The sequence below is a fragment of the Lissotriton helveticus genome, chromosome 5_1 (assembly GCF_964261635.1).
Source record: "Lissotriton helveticus chromosome 5_1, aLisHel1.1, whole genome shotgun sequence".
Classification (NCBI taxonomy): domain Eukaryota; kingdom Metazoa; phylum Chordata; class Amphibia; order Caudata; family Salamandridae; genus Lissotriton; species Lissotriton helveticus.
In genome coordinates, this window is record NC_136065.1 from 1,012,375,147 (window position 1) to 1,012,401,001 (window position 25,855).

General features: G+C 40.9%; 1 protein-coding gene across 1 annotated transcript in view; it reads left to right on the forward strand.

Moving 5' to 3' along the window:
- The window catches only part of ADAM12 (ADAM metallopeptidase domain 12), a 1,594,455-nt gene that overhangs the window by 1,429,043 nt on the left and 139,557 nt on the right, over window positions 1–25,855 (forward strand). The window contains exon 20 of the mRNA XM_078640467.1: window positions 6,245–6,375. Coding sequence (XP_078496593.1) covers window positions 6,245–6,375 — 131 coding nt within the window. The remainder of the gene's footprint in view (window positions 1–6,244; window positions 6,376–25,855) is intronic.

A 25,855-nucleotide genomic window follows, 5' to 3' on the forward strand; every position in this document is an offset into this window, starting at 1 on the left:
ACCTGGCTATATGCAAATTAGTCTGTTCCTGTCCCAGTGCATGATGGGAACAGGGCAAACCAAACTACCAAGCCAATTCTTATACTGGGAAGGAAACAAGCTTCCGGGGACCGGTTTCTGGCATCACAGCCTTCTTCGGCCCGGCTTGCTTGAATCCTGATGGTGCAATGAGCAAGGGACTCACGTCTGAGTATACCCTCCCACACATAGTGTGGATAAATTCAATTTTGGAAAAGGTGATGGACAGAGTTTCTGAATGATGCAGAATACTCTTACCAAGTCAATAGATCATGGTTTTAATCCATCACTGTTTTTAGCTCACTGCACCATCCCAGCTCAGAACCTGGCTATATGCAAATTAGTCTGTTCCTGTCCCAGTGCATGATGGGAACAGGGCAAACCAAACTACCAAGCCAATTCTTATACTGGGAAGGAAACAAGCTTCCGGGGACCGGTTTCAGGCATCACAGCCTTCTTCGGCCCGGCTTGCTTGAATCCTGATGGTGCAATGAGCAAGGGAATCACGTCTGAGTATACCCTCCCACACATAGTGTGGATAAATTCAATTTTGGAAAAGGTGATGGACAGAGTTTCTGAATGATGCAGAATACTCTTACCAAGTCAATAGATCATGGTTTTAATCCATCACTGTTTTTTAGCTCACTGCACCATCCCAGCTCAGAACCTGGCTATATGCAAATTAGTCTGTTCCTGTCCCAGTGCATGATGGGAACAGGGCAAACCAAACTACCAAGCCAATTCTTATACTGGGAAGGAAACAAGCTTCCGGGGACCGGTTTCTGGCATCACAGCCTTCTTCGGCCCGGCTTGCTTGAATCCTGATGGTGCAATGAGCAAGGGACTCACGTCTGAGTATACCCTCCCACACATAGTGTGGATAAATTCAATTTTGGAAAAGGTGATGGACAGAGTTTCTGAATGATGCAGAATACTCTTACCAAGTCAATAGATCATGGTTTTAATCCATCACTGTTTTTTAGCTCACTGCACCATCCCAGCTCAGAACCTGGCTATATGCAAATTAGTTTGTTCCTGTCCCAGTGCATGATGGGAACAGGGCAAACCAAACTACCAAGCCAATTCTTATACTGGGAAGGAAACAAGCTTCCGGGGACCGGTTTCTGGCATCACAGCCTTCTTCGGCCCGGCTTGCTTGAATCCTGATGGTGCAATGAGCAAGGGACTCACGTCTGAGTATACCCCCCCACACATAGTGTGGATAAATTCAATTTTGGAAAAGGTGATGGACAGAGTTTCTGAATGATGCAGAATACTCTTACCAAGTCAATAGATCATGGTTTTAATCCATCACTGTTTTTTAGCTCACTGCACCATCCCAGCTCAGAACCTGGCTATATGCAAATTAGTCTGTTCCTGTCCCAGTGCATGATGGGAACAGGGCAAACCAAACTATCAAGCCAATTCTTATACTGGGAAGGAAACAAGCTTCCGGGGACCGGTTTCTGGCATCACAGCCTTCTTCGGCCCGGCTTGCTTGAATCCTGATGGTGCAATGAGCAAGGGACTCACGTCTGAGTATACCCTCCCACACATAGTGTGGATAAATTCAATTTTGGAAAAGGTGATGGACAGAGTTTCTGAATGATGCAGAATACTCTTACCAAGTCAATAGATCATGGTTTTAATCCATCACTGTTTTTTAGCTCACTGCACCATCCCAGCTCAGAACCTGGCTATATGCAAATTAGTCTGTTCCTGTCCCAGTGCATGATGGGAACAGGGCAAACCAAACTACCAAGCCAATTCTTATACTGGGAAGGAAACAAGCTTCCGGGGACCGGTTTCTGGCATCACAGCCTTCTTCGGCCCGGCTTGCTTGAATCCTGATGGTGCAATGAGCAAGGGACTCACGTCTGAGTATACCCTCCCACACATCCTGCAATCCTTCAGCGCTTTGTGAATTTAATATTCTATGATGTCTCAAATGGGCTTGTATTTCTCTATTTTAATAGTGTTTTCAAGGACTTTGTGGTACATCAAGGATGCACACGTTTGGAGTTACAAGACTTCAACAGGATCAATTGTCTTGTAAACTTGGAAAGTGTGAGTTTGAGCAGGAAAACGTTAAGTATCTTGGATTTACAGGGAATACCTCTGGCCTTTCTGTGGATCACACAAATGTTTGGTTTAGACAATCAGTACACTGAAACTGATGTTTACTGAAGCTTCAATTTTGCATCATCCTGATACTTCAAAGAAGTTTATTGTGGAAACAGATGCTTAATAAAAAGGAGTGAGAACAATAAAAACATTTTCTTTATAGAAGCAAGAACATGATGGACAAGAACATCATGGTTTTTATCTATCTCATGTTTTTTTCAGAATCAGAGCAAAAACTAAGTATCTGAAAGAAAACTACTAGACATGAAGATGGTATGTAGAGAAGACACCTGTTGATGTGCCCTAGAGAACCACTTGAAAGCTGAAATAATCATCAAAATTCGCAGTGTTTGAGAAATGTTCATTGCAGGAAAAGCCGTCAAGCTAGATGGGCATTTTCCTTTGCACAGTGTCACTTATATTCCTAGTTAAAAAATGTATTGCCAGATGTCTGTTGCACTGTTACCCTGAGTCATCGCTTTCATATGAAAAGCCTATAATTCCTTCCCAGTGTGTGGTAGGAATGCAAGACAAGATCAATAACGTTCAAGAACAGATAAATCCAAAGAAATGAAGAGATCATCATCGAAACACCCTCTAGTACAACTAAATGACTTGTATTTCAGTCAACAAGCTAATTTTGAGCGTAATAAAGAATTATAATTGGAAGTGATAAAAATGTATCATGAGTTTTCTTATCTTACAGGAGTTAGGAATACTTTGGATTTACTAAACTATAGAGAGAAGGAGCGCCGCAGTTATCAGTTCATATGCCAATCAGTTATTGAAATCCTTCAAAATGATAAGTTCAATACAAAGTTCTTCTTCTTTATTACAGATCAACAGAAATTCATTTCAAACTGCTGAACTCTCATTTCCAGTAGCTGAGCTGTGCTCCATAATTTAGATCAGACTCCACAATTTAAATCAGCCAATTTGAATCAGCCAACGCGTTTCATCCTAAAAGGACATCATCAGGGCTAAAATAATAAGATAAATAAAGAAAACATATCAAAATGTGTTCTTATTGCATCTTCATAATCACAAAACATCCAAATTATCCCTATCCATGAAAGGGGAAAAAGGTTATTTAAATCCAAACTTCATTCACTACATACCTCCAATAATAACAAAACGTTGTGTTGTGATTATCTTCAATCAACAATTCTATGGATCTGCCAAGCACTGTTCCTACTAGTCTTCTCTAGAAGTTTAAAATAAATAGTCTGCAAATTTAAAAAACATGTGTGAATATATTGCAGTATGGCACCCAGGTCCTATTTGAACACATTTTAATTACCAAGAGAATCTCACCTCTATGATTTTATGGCAAGCCTATAATTCTTCCTACTTCATTCTACTCGTCTTTGCTCCCTACCTTTTTCCTCTTGACCTACATTGTAGAAGGATCCTTAATCATTTACTAATGAATAAGGGCACTGGAGATATGTCAAGATGTGATTTTTTGTGATTATGTAAGATGCAACAAGAACAAATGTTAATATGTTTTCTTTATTTATCTTATTATTTCAGCCCTGATGATGTCCTTTAGGATGAAACGTGTTGGCTGATTTAAATTGGCTGATTTAAATTATGGAGTCTGATCTAAATTATGGAGCACAGCTCAGCTACTGTAAATGAGAGTTCAGCAGTTTGAAATGAATTTCTGTAGATCTGTAATAAAGAAGAATAACTTTGTATTGAATCTACTGTCTGAGGACTTATCATTTTGAAGGATTTCAATAATTGATTGGCATACAAACTGATAACTGCGGCGCTCCTTCTCTCTATAGTTTATTTTTCCCTAGGTGTGGTTGATGTGCGGTGGAACATGAGGAGTTAGCAACAAAAATTATTGAATATATATTTTTAAATTTCCTAACTGACTAGAGCGCTGTTGTGCTAAGCCCTCACCGCTGGTGCTGGATGAACAGTAATTTATACTTTGGATTTAGTTTTACAATTGTTTTCAGTGGCCCACTGTTTAATTCTATGTTCTAGAACAAATTCTTGCTTGTCCCAAGTGTACCCTGCAAAAATCCTAACAACCTTGGCCTTTTGGATAACAACAGCCGTTACCAGTGGCTGCTGAACCTTAGTATACAATACTACATATTTTTTAATGGATCTTCCACCATACACTGTGTAATGCTTATAGTAGACACCCTTTCAAAATTGCCTATTTCCTCATATAAGTCACCAACAGCTGAAGAAATGGACCAACGTTTTTTTGACTTATCTTTTGGGTGTTCATGGCTTGACTTATACTATAATGTCAGACAATCTGTTAAAACATTAGAAGCTGAAAAAGTTCTTTCCTCTGGCTAGCACCCATAGTACAATGGACAAACAGAGCAAACTAATTAAGGTTTGGAGCACTATCTACATTTCAACTCTAACGGAACTCATGACATTTGAGCTACCTATTTAGCAACTTCAGAATTTTCTTACAATAATGCAACTCATATTATCCCCAGAATTTCACCTTTCTTCCAAAGGTTTTTAAATTGCAATCTTTCTTTGGTTCCAGCAGCTATTGATGATTTGAATGAGTTACAGAAGTACAGAAAACTTGTTTCTAAAATTGTTTGCCATTCTAAAGTTAAAATAAAGGAACATGCTGATAAACAATGATCAAATTCGGCTCATTTTACTCCTGGAGAGTAAATCAGGCTGTCGTCTCATTTTCTTTCTGTTCATTCAATGCCAGTAAAATGTTGCTCATAATTTTTTTGGTACTGTTGGTTTAACATTTCAGACCAATCCTGTGGCTTTTTGATTGTAGCTGCCTTTCATTAATCAGGACTGAAGAACATTAACAAGAAACACTACAAACCTACCTCAATGACATGAACCTTGATGGCGTTGAACCCCAACTTTTACACAATGCCTTGTCACTTGCTTTCAACCCTGGCCACCAACTACACTCATTAAGGTTATATTGCTTCTGGATTGTTCCGATTGTATCAAGGTCAAGACTTATTTGCATATAGCTGGGTCCAAACTGAAGAGGCATGGTGTGCAGAATAACGATGGATTGGGATGCGGCCCGAGTGATCTCCAGTGGCTAACATTAATTCAAGCATTACTTTGACCACTTTTTTGTATACTGCAGCCATCAACTTTGGTTATAAACAGCAAACAACCGTAATATTTTGATTACTGATAAAGGATCATGGCCACATATCTTTCTTGAATTTTGCGAGTCTCTGTGTACACTTTATTGGGTGTGCGTTGAACTCTTACAGTCAAAATGTCAAGGAAACTGTTTTTGTCACATGATTTTAGAAGTACATAGCGTGTAGTAAGATTTACAAATAGTTGAACTTAAGATTCAGAAATTGGTGGCCATTGCTTTCTACTCACGTAAAGGATGTCTCCTTCATTTCCCTGAAAGAAGATATTACTTGTGGAAGGCACTTATGGAAATAGGACTCCTCAATCTTGATGGCTGAATGCTACATCCACAAAGAACCTATTCTTATACTGATGGCTGCTGACTATTGCCCTCTTTTATCCGGTAGCCTGTTCCCTGACTGGCAAGCTTAAACTGGGGACTGCCTTTTCTGATGTTCATATGAGAACCCTTAGTTTGGTAGAGGCATTGGCCTTTAGTAGCGCTCTCTGTAGATGCTGACCTCAGCATATAAAGCTCAGCCCCTGGATACCCTCTTGGGTGATCAGTGCGCTATACAAATCAATATAACATTACCTCCCAAGCACTGGAGCTAAGATAATGGGGCACATGATGTCCTGGTCCAGCCCCTGCATAATCTCTTTGCCTGAAAATTCCTCTAGCCACAGTTCACACTACCCCCACCCACAGGGTCCATGTTATTCCGTGTGCTCAAGTCTTTTCAAAGAGGAATCTGACAGGTGAGTCTCACTACTGTCTTTATGGCGCCCTGCCATTGCCCCTTCCCTGCATTCCTGGAAAGTCTGACCACTTTGTGAGTTCTACACTTCCCAACTATGAGGCAGGACAAGTATATTTTGGTGAGGAAGATGAGAATGTATGTTGGGAATCTGTGATATCAACTTGTGGAGCACAGTATTAATTTCATTTTTAAGGATTTAAAATTGTTAACATTTTTCACTGTAGGATCCTTTCAAACCAAGTCCTCCAAAGAAGCCCTTGCCAGCAGATCCTGTGAATAAAAACGTACATCTCCATGGTCCTTCCAGTACACATTTTGAGCATCAGATGTTGGTGTCACGCTTATGTCCAGTAAGGTAGGATAATGATTCAAACTCATCTTATGTTTAAATTGTCAGTTGTAATAAAGCCATGATAGGTGATAAATGATGTGTTGAGACTCTCTCTAGGACCGTTACCATGCTATTTCAATTGTTTGCAGATCCTGACATACAATTAAATAAGCACTGACAGAGCAAGTGTGTCTGACTATAATGCTAAGGCATGCAAACACTGACATGCATACATCTGGACAAACTACTTGTGCTTTGCCTCTGAGTGGCCTACTTCTTTCTTTGCCTTCTATGTCATTGCCCTATTTGTTTTCCCGAAGGCACCAGCACTGCAAACTTAGGGAATACAAAAAGGCAGCTCCACAAGCTTGAGGAATGAAAAACAGTGTTAATGGAGCCCAGTCTGAGAACATGGCATATATCACCACCTATGGATTCTATATTAGCTATCAGGGTTCAGCATTTGAAGAATTTGAAGGTAGTTAAGGGTAGGCCAGCAGAGAATAGGCTCTTTGAGGTGTTACATGCGTCTTGGAGCTTAATCTGATAAGCTGTTTTCGTATTAGGTCTGATAGCCATAATAAAATCATGCAATACATTCGTAGTAAGGTGTCACATTATGTCTAGAATGTGTACATCAGTATGACCTTACATATGATTGAGAGAATAATGAGGTGCAAAAGTTCCTTTGTTGTTACATCAGCATGAGAATGGAAAAGTTTGACAGCTAAAATGTAATTTCTGCAAAACCCAGTTTAGTTGGAAAAATCAGTGTTAGGTGCAAAATCACTTTATGTATGTGTGTGTGGGATCCCCAACACCAGTGGCAGATCAACTCAGTATCATGTTACTCTAGGCAATAGCTCACTTAAAGTCCCCGATGCCCCCAGTGCCTTGAGACCCTTTGGGGTGAGTAGTTAGCGCTTTATAAATAACAGATTTTTATATGTATCTATAAACTGCAAAAACCAAAGCTTGCAGGGATGTTCTAGTTAGGCTCAGATTTCACTCGTACGAAACCACAGAAATTCAGTAGTTATAGTTACCTGAGAAAACTATAACTTCTGCCCCCGCAATGCACTGCTTATGACCTCACATATTACATCACTCATCACATGGTCAGTGACTTGACTCATGACATCACTGATAATATAATCCACAGAATCGCTCACACACCCACTCACATCCCCATACAAGCTCTCATACACCCACTCACACACAACTACTCACATACCCATTCACAGACCCATACAACTACTGATACACATCCACTCACTCACTCATAAAGACACTCACACAGTTACCCACTCACCCATACAGCTACTAACAAAGGTACTCTCTCACCCATACATTCACTCTTTCACAAAACCACTTACAAACCCATTTACACCTCGAAACAACCAGAAAACGTGTTTTTTGTGATTTGGTGTATATCTGTTCAGTAGTTTTTGGGAACTATGGTTTAAAATGTATGATTATCTAGTGAAGAGGGATTCCAGTTGGACTGGCAGATCAAAAGATAAGATCTAATTAGTTGCCAACAACTTCAACAAAGATGTTTGGGAGCCTTTTTCTGGAGGACACATTTAGACCACAATCCCCATCTGCTGCAAAAGAGTTGGCAAATGACGGGACAAACTACACACCTCTGGCGTCTGTAACCAGCAGCGCTTGAGGATCCGCCATTCTGTGTGGCATTGGGCACCACCATCGCCACTTACCTTGAAACCAATGCCGGCTCGGTAGCCAACAAGAGAATAGAAAGGGAGGCACTCAAGGTGGTGATAAGAGGTCACTGTCTGGGCATAGGGTGGTGCATCCACAAACAATTAGACAAAAAGTGACACGTCTTGAAAACTCATTACTACAACTGGAATCAAATGCTACTAGGACCTAGAGAATGTTAACAAGCTTACTGATGCCCGTCACAAACACGCAGCGGTATTGGAATGGTTGAGATGCCTGAATTACGCTGCGCACTCAGCCCGCGCCCATGCCACGGCACACAAGGCAGGTCGCCTGCTGGCATGGCTCATTCGGCAAGACTAGATGTGGCACCCAGTCCAGGTCCTACGCTTAAGGACAGGGGAACAATTGACCAATCAACAAGACATACATCAGGAGTTTGTCGCACACTATACATTGTTGTATGAATCCATAGTACAAAGGGACCCAGAGGTGATAAACAACTTCCTTCTTCCTCTGTCATTACCAACATTATCTCCGTCGCAATGAGCAGAGCTAGAGGAACCAATCAATCAATCAATCTCAATCAGGGGGCTTTTTAAGTGCGCTACTCACCCGTGAGGGTCTCACGCTCTCAGAGGTCCAGGCAGCCATACGGACACTAGCCACAGGTAATTACAAAGCATATGCACCGCTACTAGCCCCACAACTATTAGGAATGTATGACAAATCACTAGAGATGTCTGCTCTACCACCAACACTCCAGGGATACTTACTCGTGTCACTTCCCAAGGCAGACAGAAATCCTGAAATGCTGGGCTCCTACCGACCACTAGCACTCCTAAATAGAGATTACAAGATCCTGGCCAAAATAATGTCGGAAAGACTGACTCCCCTGACGCCTCACTTAGTGCATGCAGACCAAAAGAGCTTCATACCTGACCGCAACACATCTCTCAACATACGTTGTCTCTTCCGAGAAGTGGAGTACTCCAAGAAAGGCGAACTGTACTCTGGATGTATTGTACTGCACCTAGAAAAGGCAGTTGTCACGCTAGAATGGGAATATCTATTTACTGTACTCTTCAGATTTGGATTAAGTGTGCCTTTTATTGGTCTAATTAAACTACTCTACACTCTTCCCACAGCTAGAATAAAAATAAGGATCTTACTTATCAGACCCAATACCTATTTGTCACAGCACCAGACAAAGATGCCCGTTATCCCCTTTACTATTTTCCCTAGCCATTGAACAGTTGCCAGAAGCACTCCGCTGTGGAGGTGAGGACTTGGAAATTCCACTGGGCACCAATGTGCACGCGGGCTCAATATATGCAGACGACCTACAGCTCTAGCTATGAGATATAAGAAACCCCTGTGATAACATAGAGAGCGTATTATCTAACTTTGCGTTACACTCTGGCTTACATGTAAACTGGGCAAAGTCATGCTTATTCCCATTCGAAGAATCTATCGACATTCCAGCATTGGTGGTCAATGACAAGCAGGTGCACTGGCAACCATCGATGTTTCGATACTTAGGGGTTAGGATTTATCACCAGCCAGGAGACCTACTGGAGGGTAACCTCACCCGTGCTATTAGCTCAATAAAATCGCAAATGTCCTTCTGGTGCTCTCTCCCTCTAACTGTAATGGGTCGTATAGCACTCCTTAAAATGGTGGTGCTTCCACGTCTTTTATACTACTTTGCCAATCTGCCACTTTATGTTGGATCCCCGATCTTCAGATCGCTTGAGCGTGTAATGTACGACTTTATTTGGCAAGGAATGTGCTTCAGAGTAGCACTATCAAAGCTGTATCTGTGCGCAGATCAGAGGGGGACTGGCTGTGCCCAACTTAGAGCATTATTGCTTGCTGGCGCAGCTCCTGTGGGTGGCCAAATGTCTCGGAGGAACATGCCTAACAGTCACGGCCACACAGCTGCCCGGCAGCACACACTCGTCCATCATAAGCCTGTCTCACCCAGGGCGGAAGGGGGCAATCCCTACACAACTGTTGCTGGGAGTGGCTTACAGATGTTTGTACCAGTGTTTGCGCATCATAAGGCGCACATTACCATACGCGCCTTCTTTGCCCATTCATTTCCTCCCTTAAATGACTGTCCAATTAATTATGTGAATATGACTGAGTTATGCAATCTGTCGAGTTATGCTTAGGCATATTGCTCCCCTATCTCCCTCCCATGGTTTACACCAAAATTCAATTAGGAAATGTAAACAAAAAAAAGGAGAGAGTGTGTCCTGCAGCAGGACAAAGCTACTTGAGAAAATATAGTGCTCGGAGGCTGTAATTAAAGCCTACTGAGTAACAACACACGTAACAGGGGGTGTAAACATGGGAGGTGACAAAATGAGACAAGGCGGCACTAAATAGGGATTACTAAGCCTATTGACCAATGAACAGCTACAGGTTACAGAGGACAATGATACAAGCCTATGAAAAACATGGACGGAGAGTGGGTCCACATGCCTTGCAGAGAAGCGCATGTGGTGGCCAGGATCAACCTAATAAGCAGTGCCCCTTATGACATTAAACAGAACTTATTAGAAGCAAACAACACATGCAGACATGCCACACAGATGGGTGTCAAACTGTTTGCAACAGCACTCACAATAACCTAAATAAATGTCCAACACAACAGATTAAACAAAGCACGATACACATTACACAATACGCATCAATATACTATTTAGGTGGTAATCTGTATACTGACAACAGAATTCCCCCATACAATCCCCACATACCACTTACACAACCGTCCAAATCTAACCAGAATTCATACCACTCAAACAACACAGTACAGATAATCCAGTACATGGATTAGGGCTCAAGTACAGCAGGCTATTTTTGTAATTACTGCACACACATACTAAATCACTGGTCAATGCAGAAGTCAAATAACATAGTTGGCACAACAAGACTCTGCCAGACCTGCAGCAACATCCCACCAGCCTGTTGAACATCTAATTATCAACAGCAAATATTACCACAATAACAACTACTGCATTTCACAATGGATTCACTTCTGTGATGGAATTTTCAAAACCTGAGCATGAAATTACCAAAAGTAATGCCATTTCAAGGCTATACGACTGGCAGAATGAATGCCTTATAGAAACATATAAAACTATAAAATGGAAACCGTAAAATCTTCAGCAGCCCTGCTAGATCACTGTACTCTGATCAAACGGCCATTGCCCAACTAAAAAACAGGGATAGTAATAATCTGCCAAGCACATAAAAACAGGATGATGGCAGACTGGGACTGTACTAAGGCTTCTAGCTTTGTAGTGTATTTCCTATATTCCCAATAGGCTCTGCGCTTTGGAATAATATATTCAGCAGTGTAGACGTAGGACTGAGGTTATCTAGGTCTCTACTGACTATATTAGACTTAAGGTTTGCCAGCTAGCTCAGAGGTCACTAGAAACTTTCTCGAATAAACAAGGGGGAGTTTAACCTCCCTGGATAGACAAGAAGGGATTAGCTTCTGACAACCATAAAACATGACAACTTTGTTCTCCCTGAATAAGAGTGTATCTCTAGAGTCGTGTGAAAACAATAGACAGCTATTTCACTCAGTCAAATGTGCGTACTTAGTTTCACCAGAATACCGAGAAAAGAGAGACGGGCGTTTTCAATAAAATGTGTTATTTATTGAGCAGTCTTCTTCCTCATACAAGAGAAATGAATTGCCACGATTGTAATACTCAGGGTAAAGTAAAGTGCGTACAGTAAAAGGAGGATTATAAAATAATAATGTAAAAGCATTGATATGGTTTCTTAGCCATATGATACTTTAAAAGAGATAAAATATATACATACATATATACATTGACTAATCGTACTCAACTGGTGCTTCTAAATACGCCTACCCCGGTGCACCTGACCTATGCCTAATACGTGGGAAGGAGTAAGTAAGTAGCAGTTAAAGTTAAGTTTGTTTTGCCAAGAATCTGACTCAAGAATTCTCTGTAAGGGTTTAGTCAGTTCCGTACCTGGGTAATAGAAAGCAGGAGGTCTGGTATCTCTTTCTCAGGACTCGATATCCCAGTAACCCGCGAAGGTATCTGGAACACCGGAGCTGGATTTCTCGGCAGGAGAAAAGACAGCGTCTCTCTCAGTGCGTCAAAGAGGAGGGGCAGCTTCTGTGGGCTCTCGCATCAGCTGGGCTCTCGGGCAAGTAGATAGCTCCTCTGCTCCAGAATCACCACCGTGTGTTTGCTTAAGGCAACGTTGGTATATTTATACTTGAAAGGTGCCGGGTTTGACGTAGGGTTGGACATAAGACGTCAATAAAGATGTCACTAAGAACTGGCCTTTCTTACAGTGCTTTACAGGAGTTCTAGGACGAAATCAAAACAAAAGCAAGGGGGATTTCCCAGGTTGCTGGAGGCTTGGTTTTGTTTAGAGAACTCAGTGTGCTTACTAGGGGGCCGGAGAAGTAGCCTTGCTTAATATGACAGCATGCGCTTCGACTGAATTATGGATATAATTATTATGCCGTTGTATGGATATTATTGATTATAACCGGACAAGGGCATAAATTAGGAATATCGATTCAGGTTCCTAGATAAAACACTACACCCACTCCACAAATTAATGTCCATCATTACTAAATCTTAAGCAATAGTAAACATAAAAGGTGCATGTGTATACCAACCCACCCCAAAATACATTTTTGCATTTGAAATGGTGTATGCGAAATACATGAAAAATGATTATAGGTACTGTATGCTTTTCAAGCAGTGTAATCATTCATTAAAAAGGATGCATATATATATCAGCATGAATGATTTGCGAAATTTACACATGAAATGGCTCTTAATACAGAAAAAAGGGTCGAGACCATTCCATAACATATAAATACAGTTGCTGTAAATGTGCTAGAGGCTGACGTGATATATTGTCTTAAAGAGTTCCTAAAATAGAAGCTCTGTTCTCTAAGAATAGTTCTACTTCAAGCAGAGTACATGTGCCAGAAAAAGGGTAAATATTTTGGAATCGGGGAAAAAAATAATTTCGCTTTCAGGGGAGAGAGAGAATAAAATATATAGTTCCAAATATGTTCAGTAGCTTTTGTTTATCAAAGCCGAAGGCCGAATTCAGAGTTCAGGGAACGCTGTGTACTAGTTTGCTTAAAAGTTATTCTTTTTGTTCGGGGGAAAACATCATTTCAGACAGACTTTCAAAAAAGTGGTTTACCGCTTCAGGTGAAAGTTCGACCAAGTTGGAAAATGCCGCAACTGTGCAGTCGTGAGAATGATTGCTATCATCGATGTCAGGATCAGCAATGCTCACAGAAGGTCGTACCTGGGTGATGTTGCTCTCATCTCGTACTTCACTACCCTTTAATCGCAGTGGTGAAGTCTCAACGAATGCCGTCATCAGGATTGGTAACCGCTGGGGACAACACGATGCATGAGCCGTTACCGGACTTAGCAAAGTATCTGTATCCAATGGTACTGCTGATTGTAGTGTAAGACAGACGTCCAACACGCATTCTTCTCCGCATAGCATACATCGAAGCACAGGTAAGATACAATTCTGCCAGATGGGTCTGAATGAAAGAAACCAGGTCATATTTAGATCTCTTAGCCGGACTAATCCAAAAACTTTAGTTATGCGGTCCCGATAGCGTATAGCTAGGATCGTTCCTTCCATCGTGGCTGGAGTCTTGTCTGCGTTTTGGTTTGCCATAACGAAGCAGGAGTATCAAAAATAAAATGCCTGCTACGAGTCCCAACAGGAGTGGTAGGCCGCCAAAGACAGAATGGACAAAATTAGGAAAAATGCCCAGAACTGTTGTGAAGGGTGTTAACAGTCCCGAAAAATTTGTCTTAAATACATGTGGGATCCCGCTAGTATCAGACACATTTAGGATTTGGCTTAACATTTCTGCGAAATGTAGGGGGCAGTTTGTTGATAAAAGGCTATGTATCTCTGCCGTTGTCCTTGCGACTTGCAGATCATACGTTTCTTTTGATGACGTCAAGGGCACAGTTGTCTGCAAAAGGACAGACTTCATTCTGCTTAAAGTATCAATTCGAATAGAAGAGATATTCAAAAAGGGCCAAATTTTTGCTTCCCTGTCTGGAGTGCTGTTTGGAAACAATACTTGCATACAGCAAGTGACCATGGAACTAACACTCACGAGATAAGCTTTTCCTGGCACCATGCCACAACATCTGTGGTCCACTATTAGAATGTAGCTCCCGTTAGAAAGCCGTCTAAAGAATGGCTCTATTCGAGTTGCAGGTGTGCCATGCTGGTGACATGAAAGGTTATTTGAAGTCCCCTCACAGGCCCCATGCAGGTTAATACCTTGACACAGAAGTATATCACTTAGTGATCTTTTACAATTAGTACCACTGAGAAATACATTCTGTTCCTTTTCACTATAACATGTGTGTGTGTGTGTGTGTAAGGTAAGGTAATTTCCATGATGACTTAATGTACCCTTTACCCAACCTTTCATACTGGCCTGCTGGTATATATTCTTGACAGAATTTAAATTGGAAAGTTGTTATCGGAATAGTTATTATTCCGTGTATTATCCACTCAATGACAGGTCGTTCTGACATTGTCAATGGTAATCTCTCAAGTTTTTCAATGCTCAGAATTGTATATTCCGCTCCTTTTTGTGCCAAGCTGATTTGTGTATCAGTAAGGTTATAGATAGAGAATAATGACGTTGTGTTGATTAAACGCCAAGGCACGTTGCCTGAACGCAGATTTTGTAACGTCCAGCCAAGCTGTACAATAGAACGTAATTGGGACTGACCGTGTTGTAACATAAGCAAGTCCTGCTCTATTATATCTATAGCAGATGATACAATACTGTCCAGTGAATATATTCTGGAAGACAGAGTCATTAACCCATTGTCTACAACAGAAAGTGATTTTTCCAGATTAATACGGTCAATTTCCCGTATTTTTTCTGCTGTTTTAATTTGCGTTTCTTTCCAAGCTTTGTTGTAAGCTGCATATATACCGGCCGCTATGAAACGTTTTTCACGCTGTTTGCGTGGTTTCACTATGAAATCACGCAAGTCAGCACCGTCTTTAAGTAAAGTCAAGTGTTGCTTAATTTCTGTCAGTGTGGATTTCTGTAGCCATTCGAGGCAGAGTTTTCCTACACTGTATGTTGTTACTATCCCTGGATGTTGTCTCTGTGAGTATCTAGGGTCTGGCCTGGTCAATTCGAACCCCTGTATTTTGTTCAGGAATCTATCTTGACAGTTATTTGTGTCTGTGGGCCAGATCAACCATTTTTTCCAATCAGGATGTGTTCTGTTTTGGTTAAAAATATGGGATACGTCTATCTCAACATCTGTAGTGCTATTACTGTCAGGTGTTGGCTTTGGAATAGACGGTTTGTTCAAGTCTTTAATTTTGGCTAGGCCAAGACAGGTTGTCTGTTGAATGGTATCATTCAAGAATATAATTTGTTCTGGGATCATGCAGGCTCTAAATAATGATTCTATATCTTGGACCTGCCAATCTTTGGTACCCCAGATGGTTTTTGTTTCAATATTGTTTTTCCAAAAATCAAAACCAAATGTAGTCATTTGTTCATAAAATGCTTCTGAATAGATTAATTTAGTGTTTGTCAGCATTGTTTTCATTCCTGTCTTATTTAACATTTTGAAATAAAAGGCTTCTGCTTCACTTGTATTAAACCCTGAGAAGTATGGGAATTTCTCATAAAATGTTTTAGAACTGCCTTTTGGTGGAGTTGCACAATGTTCCCATTGTTTATAATTTAAAACATTTCTAGATTGAGCAGATTTATGCAAATAGTGATGTGCAAAATGGTTGTAGCAGTACAATTCTTCATAATTAGATGAACCCTGCAAGTAATCATGTTCTGTAAATTTTGCTGACATTACTAAATCTGACATCATATCATTAATACTTTCAAAGTCCCAATCATCAGAGAATGTGCTCAGTTTTACAAAGTCACTCAATGAAATCTTAAACTGGTGTGAATACTTCAAGAGCTCGACCGGGCCATAAATGTCATAATCTGTTTTGTCCCAAGCTACCCCGCCGGGTATTGGATTGGCTGTGACATTCATGGATGATAGTTCTCTTTTCTCGATGTGAGTTGACTTGTGTGGCTTTAGGACCAAGTTGATGTTCTGACTTGCTGTGTCCATTGTACTATATTTTCCCTCAATGAATTTTCCCAAACAAAGAACCAGGATGAGCCAAAGCAGGAGGAAAAGTACACCTAACACAATCCAAAATTCAATCCATGGTGAAATCAGATAGGTTTCTTTTAGTTGATGAAAGAGTTCTGTTACTTTGTTTTTAAAAGATTTAGTTGTTGGCTGTTCTTCAGGGTCGCTTGGATCCTCAGAAAAGTCATTGAAATTGATGAAGTAGCCAGATGCAGTTCTGTCAATTGTTGGAATCGCTTCCGGATTGTTATTTGCTTTTGGAAGTTTCTTTGTTTCATTAGCATAGTCTGTGGCTACATCGTTGTAGACAGGTGTTTCTTGATGAACTGTTTCAATTTGGGCTTCAAGAGGCACAAGTTCCATGGCATTATTGCATAGTCCTTTTTTAATCACTGCAGGTTTATCAAATGTGATTAGTCTCTCAGTTTGAACCTCTTGGCTTGTAGCAAGATTTTGTCTTCTGCTATTTCTTGGGAGTCCACTGGGCCTACTACTTATTATTGGCCACATGATTGTGGTTTTACCAGGTCGATGGATACAACTCGGTTCTCCTTTTTACCAGCAAGGGGCGGTAGTACAACTGATCTTGATCCGTTGACAGCTAAGACAGGTACTGCTTTTCTGTAAGAAGGCCCAAATTCCTTCTTCACCGCGATCTTCTCTCTGACCAGATCCCCAATCTTTGGAATCCAGGCAGGCCTTGCTGGGACAGGTGGTTTCTCTTCAGTGGCTGTTGGCTGCTGTTTTAGCTTTACATTGCTCAGGTCTTTTCTTGTTTCATTTAAGTCCTGTAAAATAGCCAAACAATCTTTGATATCAAAGCATTTTTCTTCTACCACTGAAGTCTGACTATCGAGGTCCTGAATGTGCATTCTAGTCCCGAACAATAGTTCATACGGACTGAAACCTTTTAGAGAATTTCTTGGCAGATTGTTAAGACTACGTTGGACACTTGTTAAATGTTGGACCCACCCAGTACCCGTACCTAATACCCTCGCCGTTATAGATTGCTTTATGTCTCGGTTTTTTCTTTCCACAATCCCGTTTCCCTCAGGATGGAAGGGACAAGAGTACCGCAATGCAATGCCCATGCTGGTCATGGCCTCCTTATAAGCTCGAGAGCTAAAAGCAGGACCATGGCCAGAATGTAGCATGCCAATTGCGTATGTGCCGATATAGACTCGCAAATCTTTTATAACAGTTCTGGCGTCAGCCGAGCGCTGGTGTCTACATTTTAAGTGAATCTAGTCTTAAATAATATACATCGGGACGCATGTTTCCTGTTTAATCATGCATATAGATCGCCTTATGCTTTCTATTTGGTGTCTGGCACTACTTCGGCCGGTTCGCCACTGCGATCTCTGTTGCAGTTTTCACAATTTTTTGCAAATTTGTGATTATCCAAGCTCATTCCCGGCCACCAGTATTCTGATTGTAATTCTGTCAGAGATTCCTTGATCATCTGATGCCTTAGACCTAATCCCATATGTGCTTCTTGTATTAAGAAGATTCTCCTGTTCGTGTTTGGAATTACTCTATCCCCCACTCCAGGGATTGGAGCAAAAGGAACGGAGTTTGCATCGATTATGTATGTATAATTGAGTGGATAGTTCACGGGTAAGGCTGCACAGTCGCCTTTCGACGCCGTTTTTACCGCCAGCATGGTTTCCCCGTCTATGTATTTTTCTGAACGCTTTTTTGTGGCTACGGAAGCTGGATTAGTTACTTCCGCTGTGGCTGTCTCAGCCAATGAATTCCCTGCAGCGTGAACGCCATCACGCTGATGACTCGGTGTATGGATCACGTGAGTCTTTTGTAGTTCTTTCTTCAAAAGAACTACTTGTTCCCAAAGTGATTTTTGCTTGATTGTGCCACCTGTGTCATTTTTGTAACCGTTTTGAACCCATTTCTGCAAGTCTTTATTGTGTGATTTGACGCAGGAATGCGAATCGCACACTATTAGTGTCGGGAATTCGCGATCGGCAATGTCGAGCGCCATTTTTAAAGCTATTAATTCAGTTTGTTGACCTGAATTGTCTTTTACAGATTGTGACATTGTTACCAGTGGTCTCAATTTACCTCCGCACCACCGGCATTTGACAACCTAACACGTAGCGTTATAAGCTTGTTTTCCCCAAACTGAGGGTTCTGCATAACTGTTTGTGTGTATTACACAGGCGTACTGTTGTAGGAGCAGAATGTCGTTAGGCAGAGGATATTCTTTTTCATATGTTAGATATTTCAGTTTTTTCATTTCCGGGTCAAAATAGTATTTCACTTTTTCTGTAGCAAGAGAATTTTCCCATTGTATCCATTTGGGATCTAATGCCACGGTAGTTAAATTACGTGGGCTTGTTAATGCCTCGAAGGCTGATTCTGCTGTTAAAACAGTAATCAGTCTGCCTTGGGCCTGGGCTCTTTCTTTTGCTACAGCTGTTTGAACCGCATTTACAACATTTTTTGCGAGACTGAATGTTTTTTCAGCTTGTGAGTACAAGTGTGATTTGTATGTTGTTGGTACCTTTTCTCCCTCATTAGAGGTCAGGTACGTGAATCCGCATCTTCCTGGGATGACTCGGATTACAAGGTTGCGTGTATTATTGCGAGTTTGTAATTTTGTTTTTGCTAACATGTCTGTTTGCAATGATCTGAGTCCAATTGATTGGTTTAAAATCAGGTTTTATTAATTCATAGAGAGGTTTAACCCTCTCTGCATAATTTAGAATGTAAGTTCTTCCGAAGTTCAGGAAACCTAGTATTGATTGTAAGTTCCTCAGCGTTTTTGGTGCTTGGAGTACAGCACACTTCTCTAAGAAATTGTCTGCTAGGCTTTTGCCTTCACTTGATAATTCATATCCTAAAAACAGGACAGTCAGATGGGCAATTCGTGACTTTTTAAAGTTGAATTTATAACCCTCTGATGCGAACCCAAGTATTATGGTGTTCACTCTTTTCAAGTGAGTATCCAAGTCATCATCTGTTAGATAGATGTCATCGACATAAGATAATGCTTCATCATCATACATTTGTAGTAACTCTGTTACCCTTGCTGAGAATAATCCTGGGCTGTTCTTGAACCCCTGTGGGAGTCGACAGAAATTTTTCTACGAGCCCATTATTGAGAAAGCGGTCAAATACCTGCTTTCAGGTGCAATGTTTTGACAAAAGAATCCATTAGAGATGTCTAATGTTGTTTTGTATTTTTTGCGCACGATGTTATTCATTAGTGCTGCACTGTGTGAGTTTTGTACTGCAAATGTCTTGCAACATGAGTTAAGGTGTCTGCAGTCCAAAACTAGACGATATGAATCGTCTGGCTTGAAAACAGGAAACAAAGGATTGTTCATTTGTGAGGTACATGTTTCAATCACCCCCTGATATTCAAGTTGATCTAAGATCTCCCTGACCTGTTTTTTAGCTTCTTGCTTAATTGGGTACTGCCTTTGTGCAGTTGGTTGACATTTTAATTGGATTTTGTGAGGAGGAGAGTCCTCATCCCATCCTACATGATTTTTATATAATGCAGGAGCTTGGGCTACTGCCCACTTTCTTACAAGTGTATATTTTTTATGAATTGGAATGTGATTTGAGAAGGCAGGCATAATCATTTCTTCGCCATGAGGGCACTCCCAGACAAACTTTGGTGGCCAGTCCTTTTCAGCTAAAAGGATGGCATAGCCTTTGGAAAGGTTATCCCAAAATAGAACTCTTACTTTCCTAGTCTTATCTCCCTCTATACGTAATGTTATCTCGTATATTTTATGAGGTTTGCTAACTCTGCTGTCTGCAGTTTCCACTTGAATGTATTCACTCGTGTCCACTGTCTCCAGATGATTCATCAGGATCTTGCGAGCTATGGTCACTTCTGCTGCGCTGTCTAGCACTGTCTGGGCCCACTCTCCGTTTTTCAGCTGTGTCCTCAGTATCCTCGGCATGTTTGACTATTTTAATGCTGGCTACCTTCTTTTTTGGAAATTGTAATTTTTTACTTTGATGAGCAGGTTCTTTGTCTTTGGACTTGACGTGCTCTTCCCTTTGTTCTGATCGTCCTCTTCTTTCCGATTTCTGCGAGGAAGTCTGAAAAGATCGAGAGGGACGTGTATCAATATCTTGATATCTATCAGGTTTCTTTAGATTATCCCTATTTCTAAGGTTGTATCTTTTCTCAGAGGGCTCCCTCTGGGGAGACTTGTGTCCTTGGTCCGGAGATCTTTCTCTCCGCCGAGGAGACCTTCCTCTGGACTGGAATCTTTTTTCTTTGGGAGTGGATTGTTTATTTCCATCCCAGCTCTTTTTTGGAGTGTTTAGATTATTTTTAATGAATATTTTTTCAGGATTTTCAGTTAGTTGGGGTTTTACTGGTTTCTCACCCAAACTATCTCTTCCTAGTTCTTCCTAGGATTTTTCTATGATTCTGGCAAGTTCAAATGGCTGTTCTGCTATATCTGTTTCTTTCAATTTCTGGAGAAATGTTATATCCTCCGTTGCCAATTGAACCAACTCTCTATATGCCTTTATTAATTCTTTTATTTTAACTAAGAGTTCTTCACTTGACATTTTTTCAATGTCTGGATGTGGTGTGTAGCTGGCTAGAACCGGCCAGGTTGCTCCTGGTCTACCTAAGGGACCGAGCCTGGTGATGTGATTATTATGTTTTAGGGCGCCTTTAAACCAGAGCAGGTGCTCTTGGTATTTTAGTGGGATTCCACCTCCTCGAAAGGAGTGTATTCATCCGGAGGTTCCTCTATTTTGTAATAGTGGAATTCGTGTGTGACAGCATTCGCTGCTGGAAAGTTTATCCATGAATAGAATACCTCTCTCTGCCGATATTCATGTGCCTCAATTACGAATACGACTATACCACCTCTCGATGTTAGTCCATTCTCTATAAGTTTAAGAGTTATAGTTTTTCTTATGTTGACCGGAATGAGTATAGCATTCGGGTCTGTCTGCAGGAGACTAGTGTCATCCTCTAGGAGTTGAGCTGCTATTCTAGCTGTCTCCCTTTCTTCTTCACTTTCCGTCATTTTACTGGCAGAAAGGTTTTTGTTGCTGATCAGGTTTCAAGGAAACAAAGATTAGGTGCACAATATTTTTGGAACACTGTATCCTTCAACGTTGACTAAACCAAAAACTATACATAGAAATCTCTTCCTACTAAGTTCCGGCGGATTTTAACCTTTTACCCACTCCAGACGTCTTTTGGAGTATTTATGGGGAAAAGGGTCTGTGTGAAAAAGCACGACTGAGTTACTCTAACGTCTTGCGTTAGATTTATCGCCTTACCAAACGTTGGGCGCCATGTAGTGTAGTTCCTATATTCCCAATAGGCTCTGCGCATTGGAGTAATATATTCAGCAGTGTAGACGTAGGACTGAGGTTATCTAGGTCTCTACTGGCTATATTAGACTTAAGGTTTGCCAGCTAGCTCAGAGGTCACTAGAAACTTTCTCGAATAAACGAGGAGTTTAACCTCCCTGGATAGACAAGAAGGGATTAGCTTCTGACAACCATAAAACATGACAACTTTGCTCTCCCTGAATAAGAGTGTATCTCTAGAGTTGTGTGAAAACAATAGACAGCTATTTCCCCTAAGTCAAATGTGCGTACTTAGTTTCACCAGAATACAGAGAAAAGAGAGACGGGCGTTTTCAATAAAAGGTGTTATTTAATGAGCAGTCTTCTTCCTCATACAAGAGAAATGAATTGCCACGATTGTAATACTCATGGTAAAGTAAAGTGCGTACAGTAAAAGGAGGTTTATATAATAATACTGTAAAAGCATTGATATGGTTTTTTAGCCATATGATACTTTAAAAGAGATAAAATATATACATACATATATACATTGACTAATCGTACTCAACTGGTGCTTCTAAATACGCCTACTCCGGTGTACCTGACCTAAGCCTAATACGTGGCAAGGAGTAAGTAAGTAGCAGTTTAAGTTAAGTTTGTTTTGCCAAGAATCTGACTCAAGAATTCTCTGTAAGGGTTTAGTCAGTTCCGTACCTGGGTAATAGAAAGCAGGAGGTCTGGTATCTCTTTCTCAGGACTCGATAATCCAGTAACCCGCGAAGGTATCTGGAAACACCGGAGCTGGATTTCTCGGCAGGAGAAAAGACAGCTTCTCTCTCAGTGCGTCAAAGAGGAGGGGCAGCTTCCGTGGGCTCTCGCATCAGCTGGGCTCTCGGGCAAGTAGATAGCTGCTCTGCTCCAGAATCACCACCGTGTGTTTGCTTAAGGCAACGTTGGTATATTTATACCTGAAAGGTGCCGGGTTTGACGTAAGGTTGAACATAAGACGTCAATAAAGATGTCACTAAGAACTGGCCGTTCTTACAGTGCTTTACAGGAGTTCTAGGATGAAATCAAAACAAAAGCAAGGGGGATTTCCCAGGTTGCTGGAGGCTTGGTTTTGTTTAGAGAACTCGGTGTGCTTACTAGGGGGCTGGAGAAGTAGCCTTGCTTAATGTGACAGCATGCACTACGACTGAATTATGGATATGATTATTATGCCGTTGTATGGATATTATTGATTATAACCGGACAAGGGCATAAATTAGGAATATCGATTCAGGTTCCTAGATAAAACACTACAGCTTATTATTTCAATGTCTTTATGATTCTGCTCACAGTATACGTCCACGTTGGTTTGGTTTGGCACCTCTCCGACCCACATGAGGCGATGTTTTTAGGCAACAGGGACTACAGTGAGGTTAGACTGGTTCTTCACTGTGCTGGTGGCCCGTCTCCAGTTCCCATCCAGACAAAGAATACGGGCTTGTCGGGCTCGCTGCCAATTACGGTGCAGATTAGCACCAGGGTACCTTAATGACAGACAGCAACCCAGCTCTTCGGCCGTAAAATGGCCTTAAAACCTTCCGCTAAAAACTCAAAACAGTCCATAAGGTTCAATGCACGTTTTTTTTTAACTCTCTTTGTTTAAAATAAAAAATAAACTAGAACACTAACTGGAAATATAAAGGAAATGGGCAATGCAATCCAAAAAACTAAAGCCAATACAAAAAATATCAATATCCTTGTACAGGAAAAGTAAACATGAAAACATAAATCGCATCATTAAAATGTCATAAATATTCCCTTGTATAACATTGTCCTATGTGGTGAGCAACAATAACAGATCCTCGCCCTCTTGAACAGAGAATCTAACAGAGTTGAACCAGTAATGATCATTACATAGGGATGTAAACACACTTGCTGAAGATCACACAAGCCGAGCTGAGACTTTAACGCTACATTCTTAGATAAACTCTGGAGAACAAAGCTCAGCCCAATAAGAGTTCATTACAGTGAAGAATGTAAAGGACACATTTTGCTGCAACGTGGATTTAAAGGGTTAATGTGATGTTAAAGAGCAGCACAACAGGTTGTACATAAACTAAGTTATGCGCACACACACAGAGTCGCTCTGAAACATAAAGCACAGCGCCAGCCCACAGAGGGTCGTGCTGAAACATAAAGCACAGAGCCCGCCCACCGAGTCGTGCTGAAACATAAAGCACAGCGCTCGCTAACAGAGAGTCGCACTAAAACATAAAGAAAGCACAGTGCCCGCCCGTGTTGCAAACTGAAAGCACTTAAAACACCCATGTATTTCAAGATATGTGCATGGCAGCCCATAAAGTGGGTGCCAGGGTGGGCGTCATGCTAAGAGTGACAGCCATGTGTATAAAAGTTATGGCAGAGCAAGCACAGCGCCCAACCACAGAGAGTCAGGCTGAAGTATAAAGCACAGCAACATCCCACAGAGTTGTGCTGAAACATAAAGCACAGCTCCAGCTTACAGAGAGTCGTGCTAAAACATAATTAGGCTTTCCTGTTTTCAGTTTCTATTTTTTGTAAATTCTGGAGTTTTTTTTTCAGTGTTTTCAAGTGAATTCAATAACTTAAAAAACAGTGGTTATCAGTGGTTACACATTGTTGTGCCATTAAAACAACAGAAAAATTGTTTTACTGGTGTTTATGGAACTTTTTGTTTTTATTATGGCTTGCTTTCTGCACTATTCATGGTATATAGACAGTGTACATACAGTGTAAATGAGGTCCAAATCCATTTTTACAAATCAAACTGATTGTACTTCACCACTTCATACAATACTTCTTCAGTGAGTCTTTGGTCATGCACACTCGCTCTTTCCTTCCCATGTAAACTTTTATCTGTGTAAAGGACCTCTCAACATTGGCACTTCAGACAGGCAATGCCAAAGTAACCTGTATACATTTTGCTATCTCTTGCCACTGATATAGCTATCCATGCCAATACCGGTGCACCTGAAGATTGTGATTCTCTGAGACAGGTTCTGCAACATATGCGTTGAACTGGGTGCATATGCCCTCAGAGTTATTGAAGCGGTCAAAAATGAGTCAGCCCTTTTGAAACTCCTTAGAAAATTTCCCTTTACGGAAGTGATCTATAACTTGTGCAGAGTACCACAGTGAGGCTTCATTGACTTCAAATGACATGGTTGGTGAATGGCTATTTCTCATACATTGTAAAATTAAAGTTCCTGAATTGCTTCTCAACATTTCTTTGCTTACCAGTGGCAAGCACTCTAACATGGAGTATGTTGCAGAGCCAAAGTCACTAAAAGTGTAGCCCAGCCTACTCTCGAGGAGATGTTTCACATCTACACCACTTATGCTAAACACTTGGTAGACAAGGGTGTTTTCAGACTCTAGTTTCTTTTATCATGTCTACTAGAGTAGTCATGCTTTCCTGTAAAAATCTAAGAATGCAGTAGAGTGTACTTTTTTTCAAATAACTAACAATATGTGACCAAAGATCCTCACATTTCTTGTCTTTGGCATCATCACTCAGCAAAAGTTCTGTAAACGGTTACCACATGGATAATATAGCATTCATGGCCTATAGGACTGAGAACCACCAGCTAAGTGACACAATTGGGATGACTCTTTCTTTGATGCCACACAAAGCACAAAATTTGCATTTTAGTTTGCGTGCATAACAAAATAGTGCACCACAATTGACTAAAAAGTCAATAGTATTCTTCATTAACTTTGAAGTTTGTGAGGATGCTTTCAGCATAGCATCTAGCAAGTGGCAAGGATATTTTACAGGGAAGCACTTCAGCTCAGGTATCGATTTTGAGTGTCAAACCAAACTTTTTCATATACGTAGCTGAATTACCGCAAATACAAACCAAATCACTCCAATCTTTGTTGAACTTGGTAAGAACTTTTTGCAGCAGCATTCCAAGTGACACTGCGTTCCATGTTTTCCAAAAGTCTGGTGTCATGTTTTCACCAGTATCCCAGATGATTTATGACTGCACTCTTTTCACATATACATGTCACTATACCTTGCATTGAATGTTTAAAGCCTGGGGTGTTTGGCAATTCACCTACTATCAATACTGACTCTCTAGAAAAGGGGGCTGATCTATCAAGGGTTTTTACCCATTCTCTGTGGGTAGATGTGATGTTACATATTGGGAAAGATTCTTATGAAACCTACATTTTTCCTATCAGTGAAGGACTCAAACGTAGCCAAAAAATCAAATAGGATTTTGATATTTCCTGATTCTCTACAGTTTATAAAATAAATAAACAGCACCTAAAATATGTTT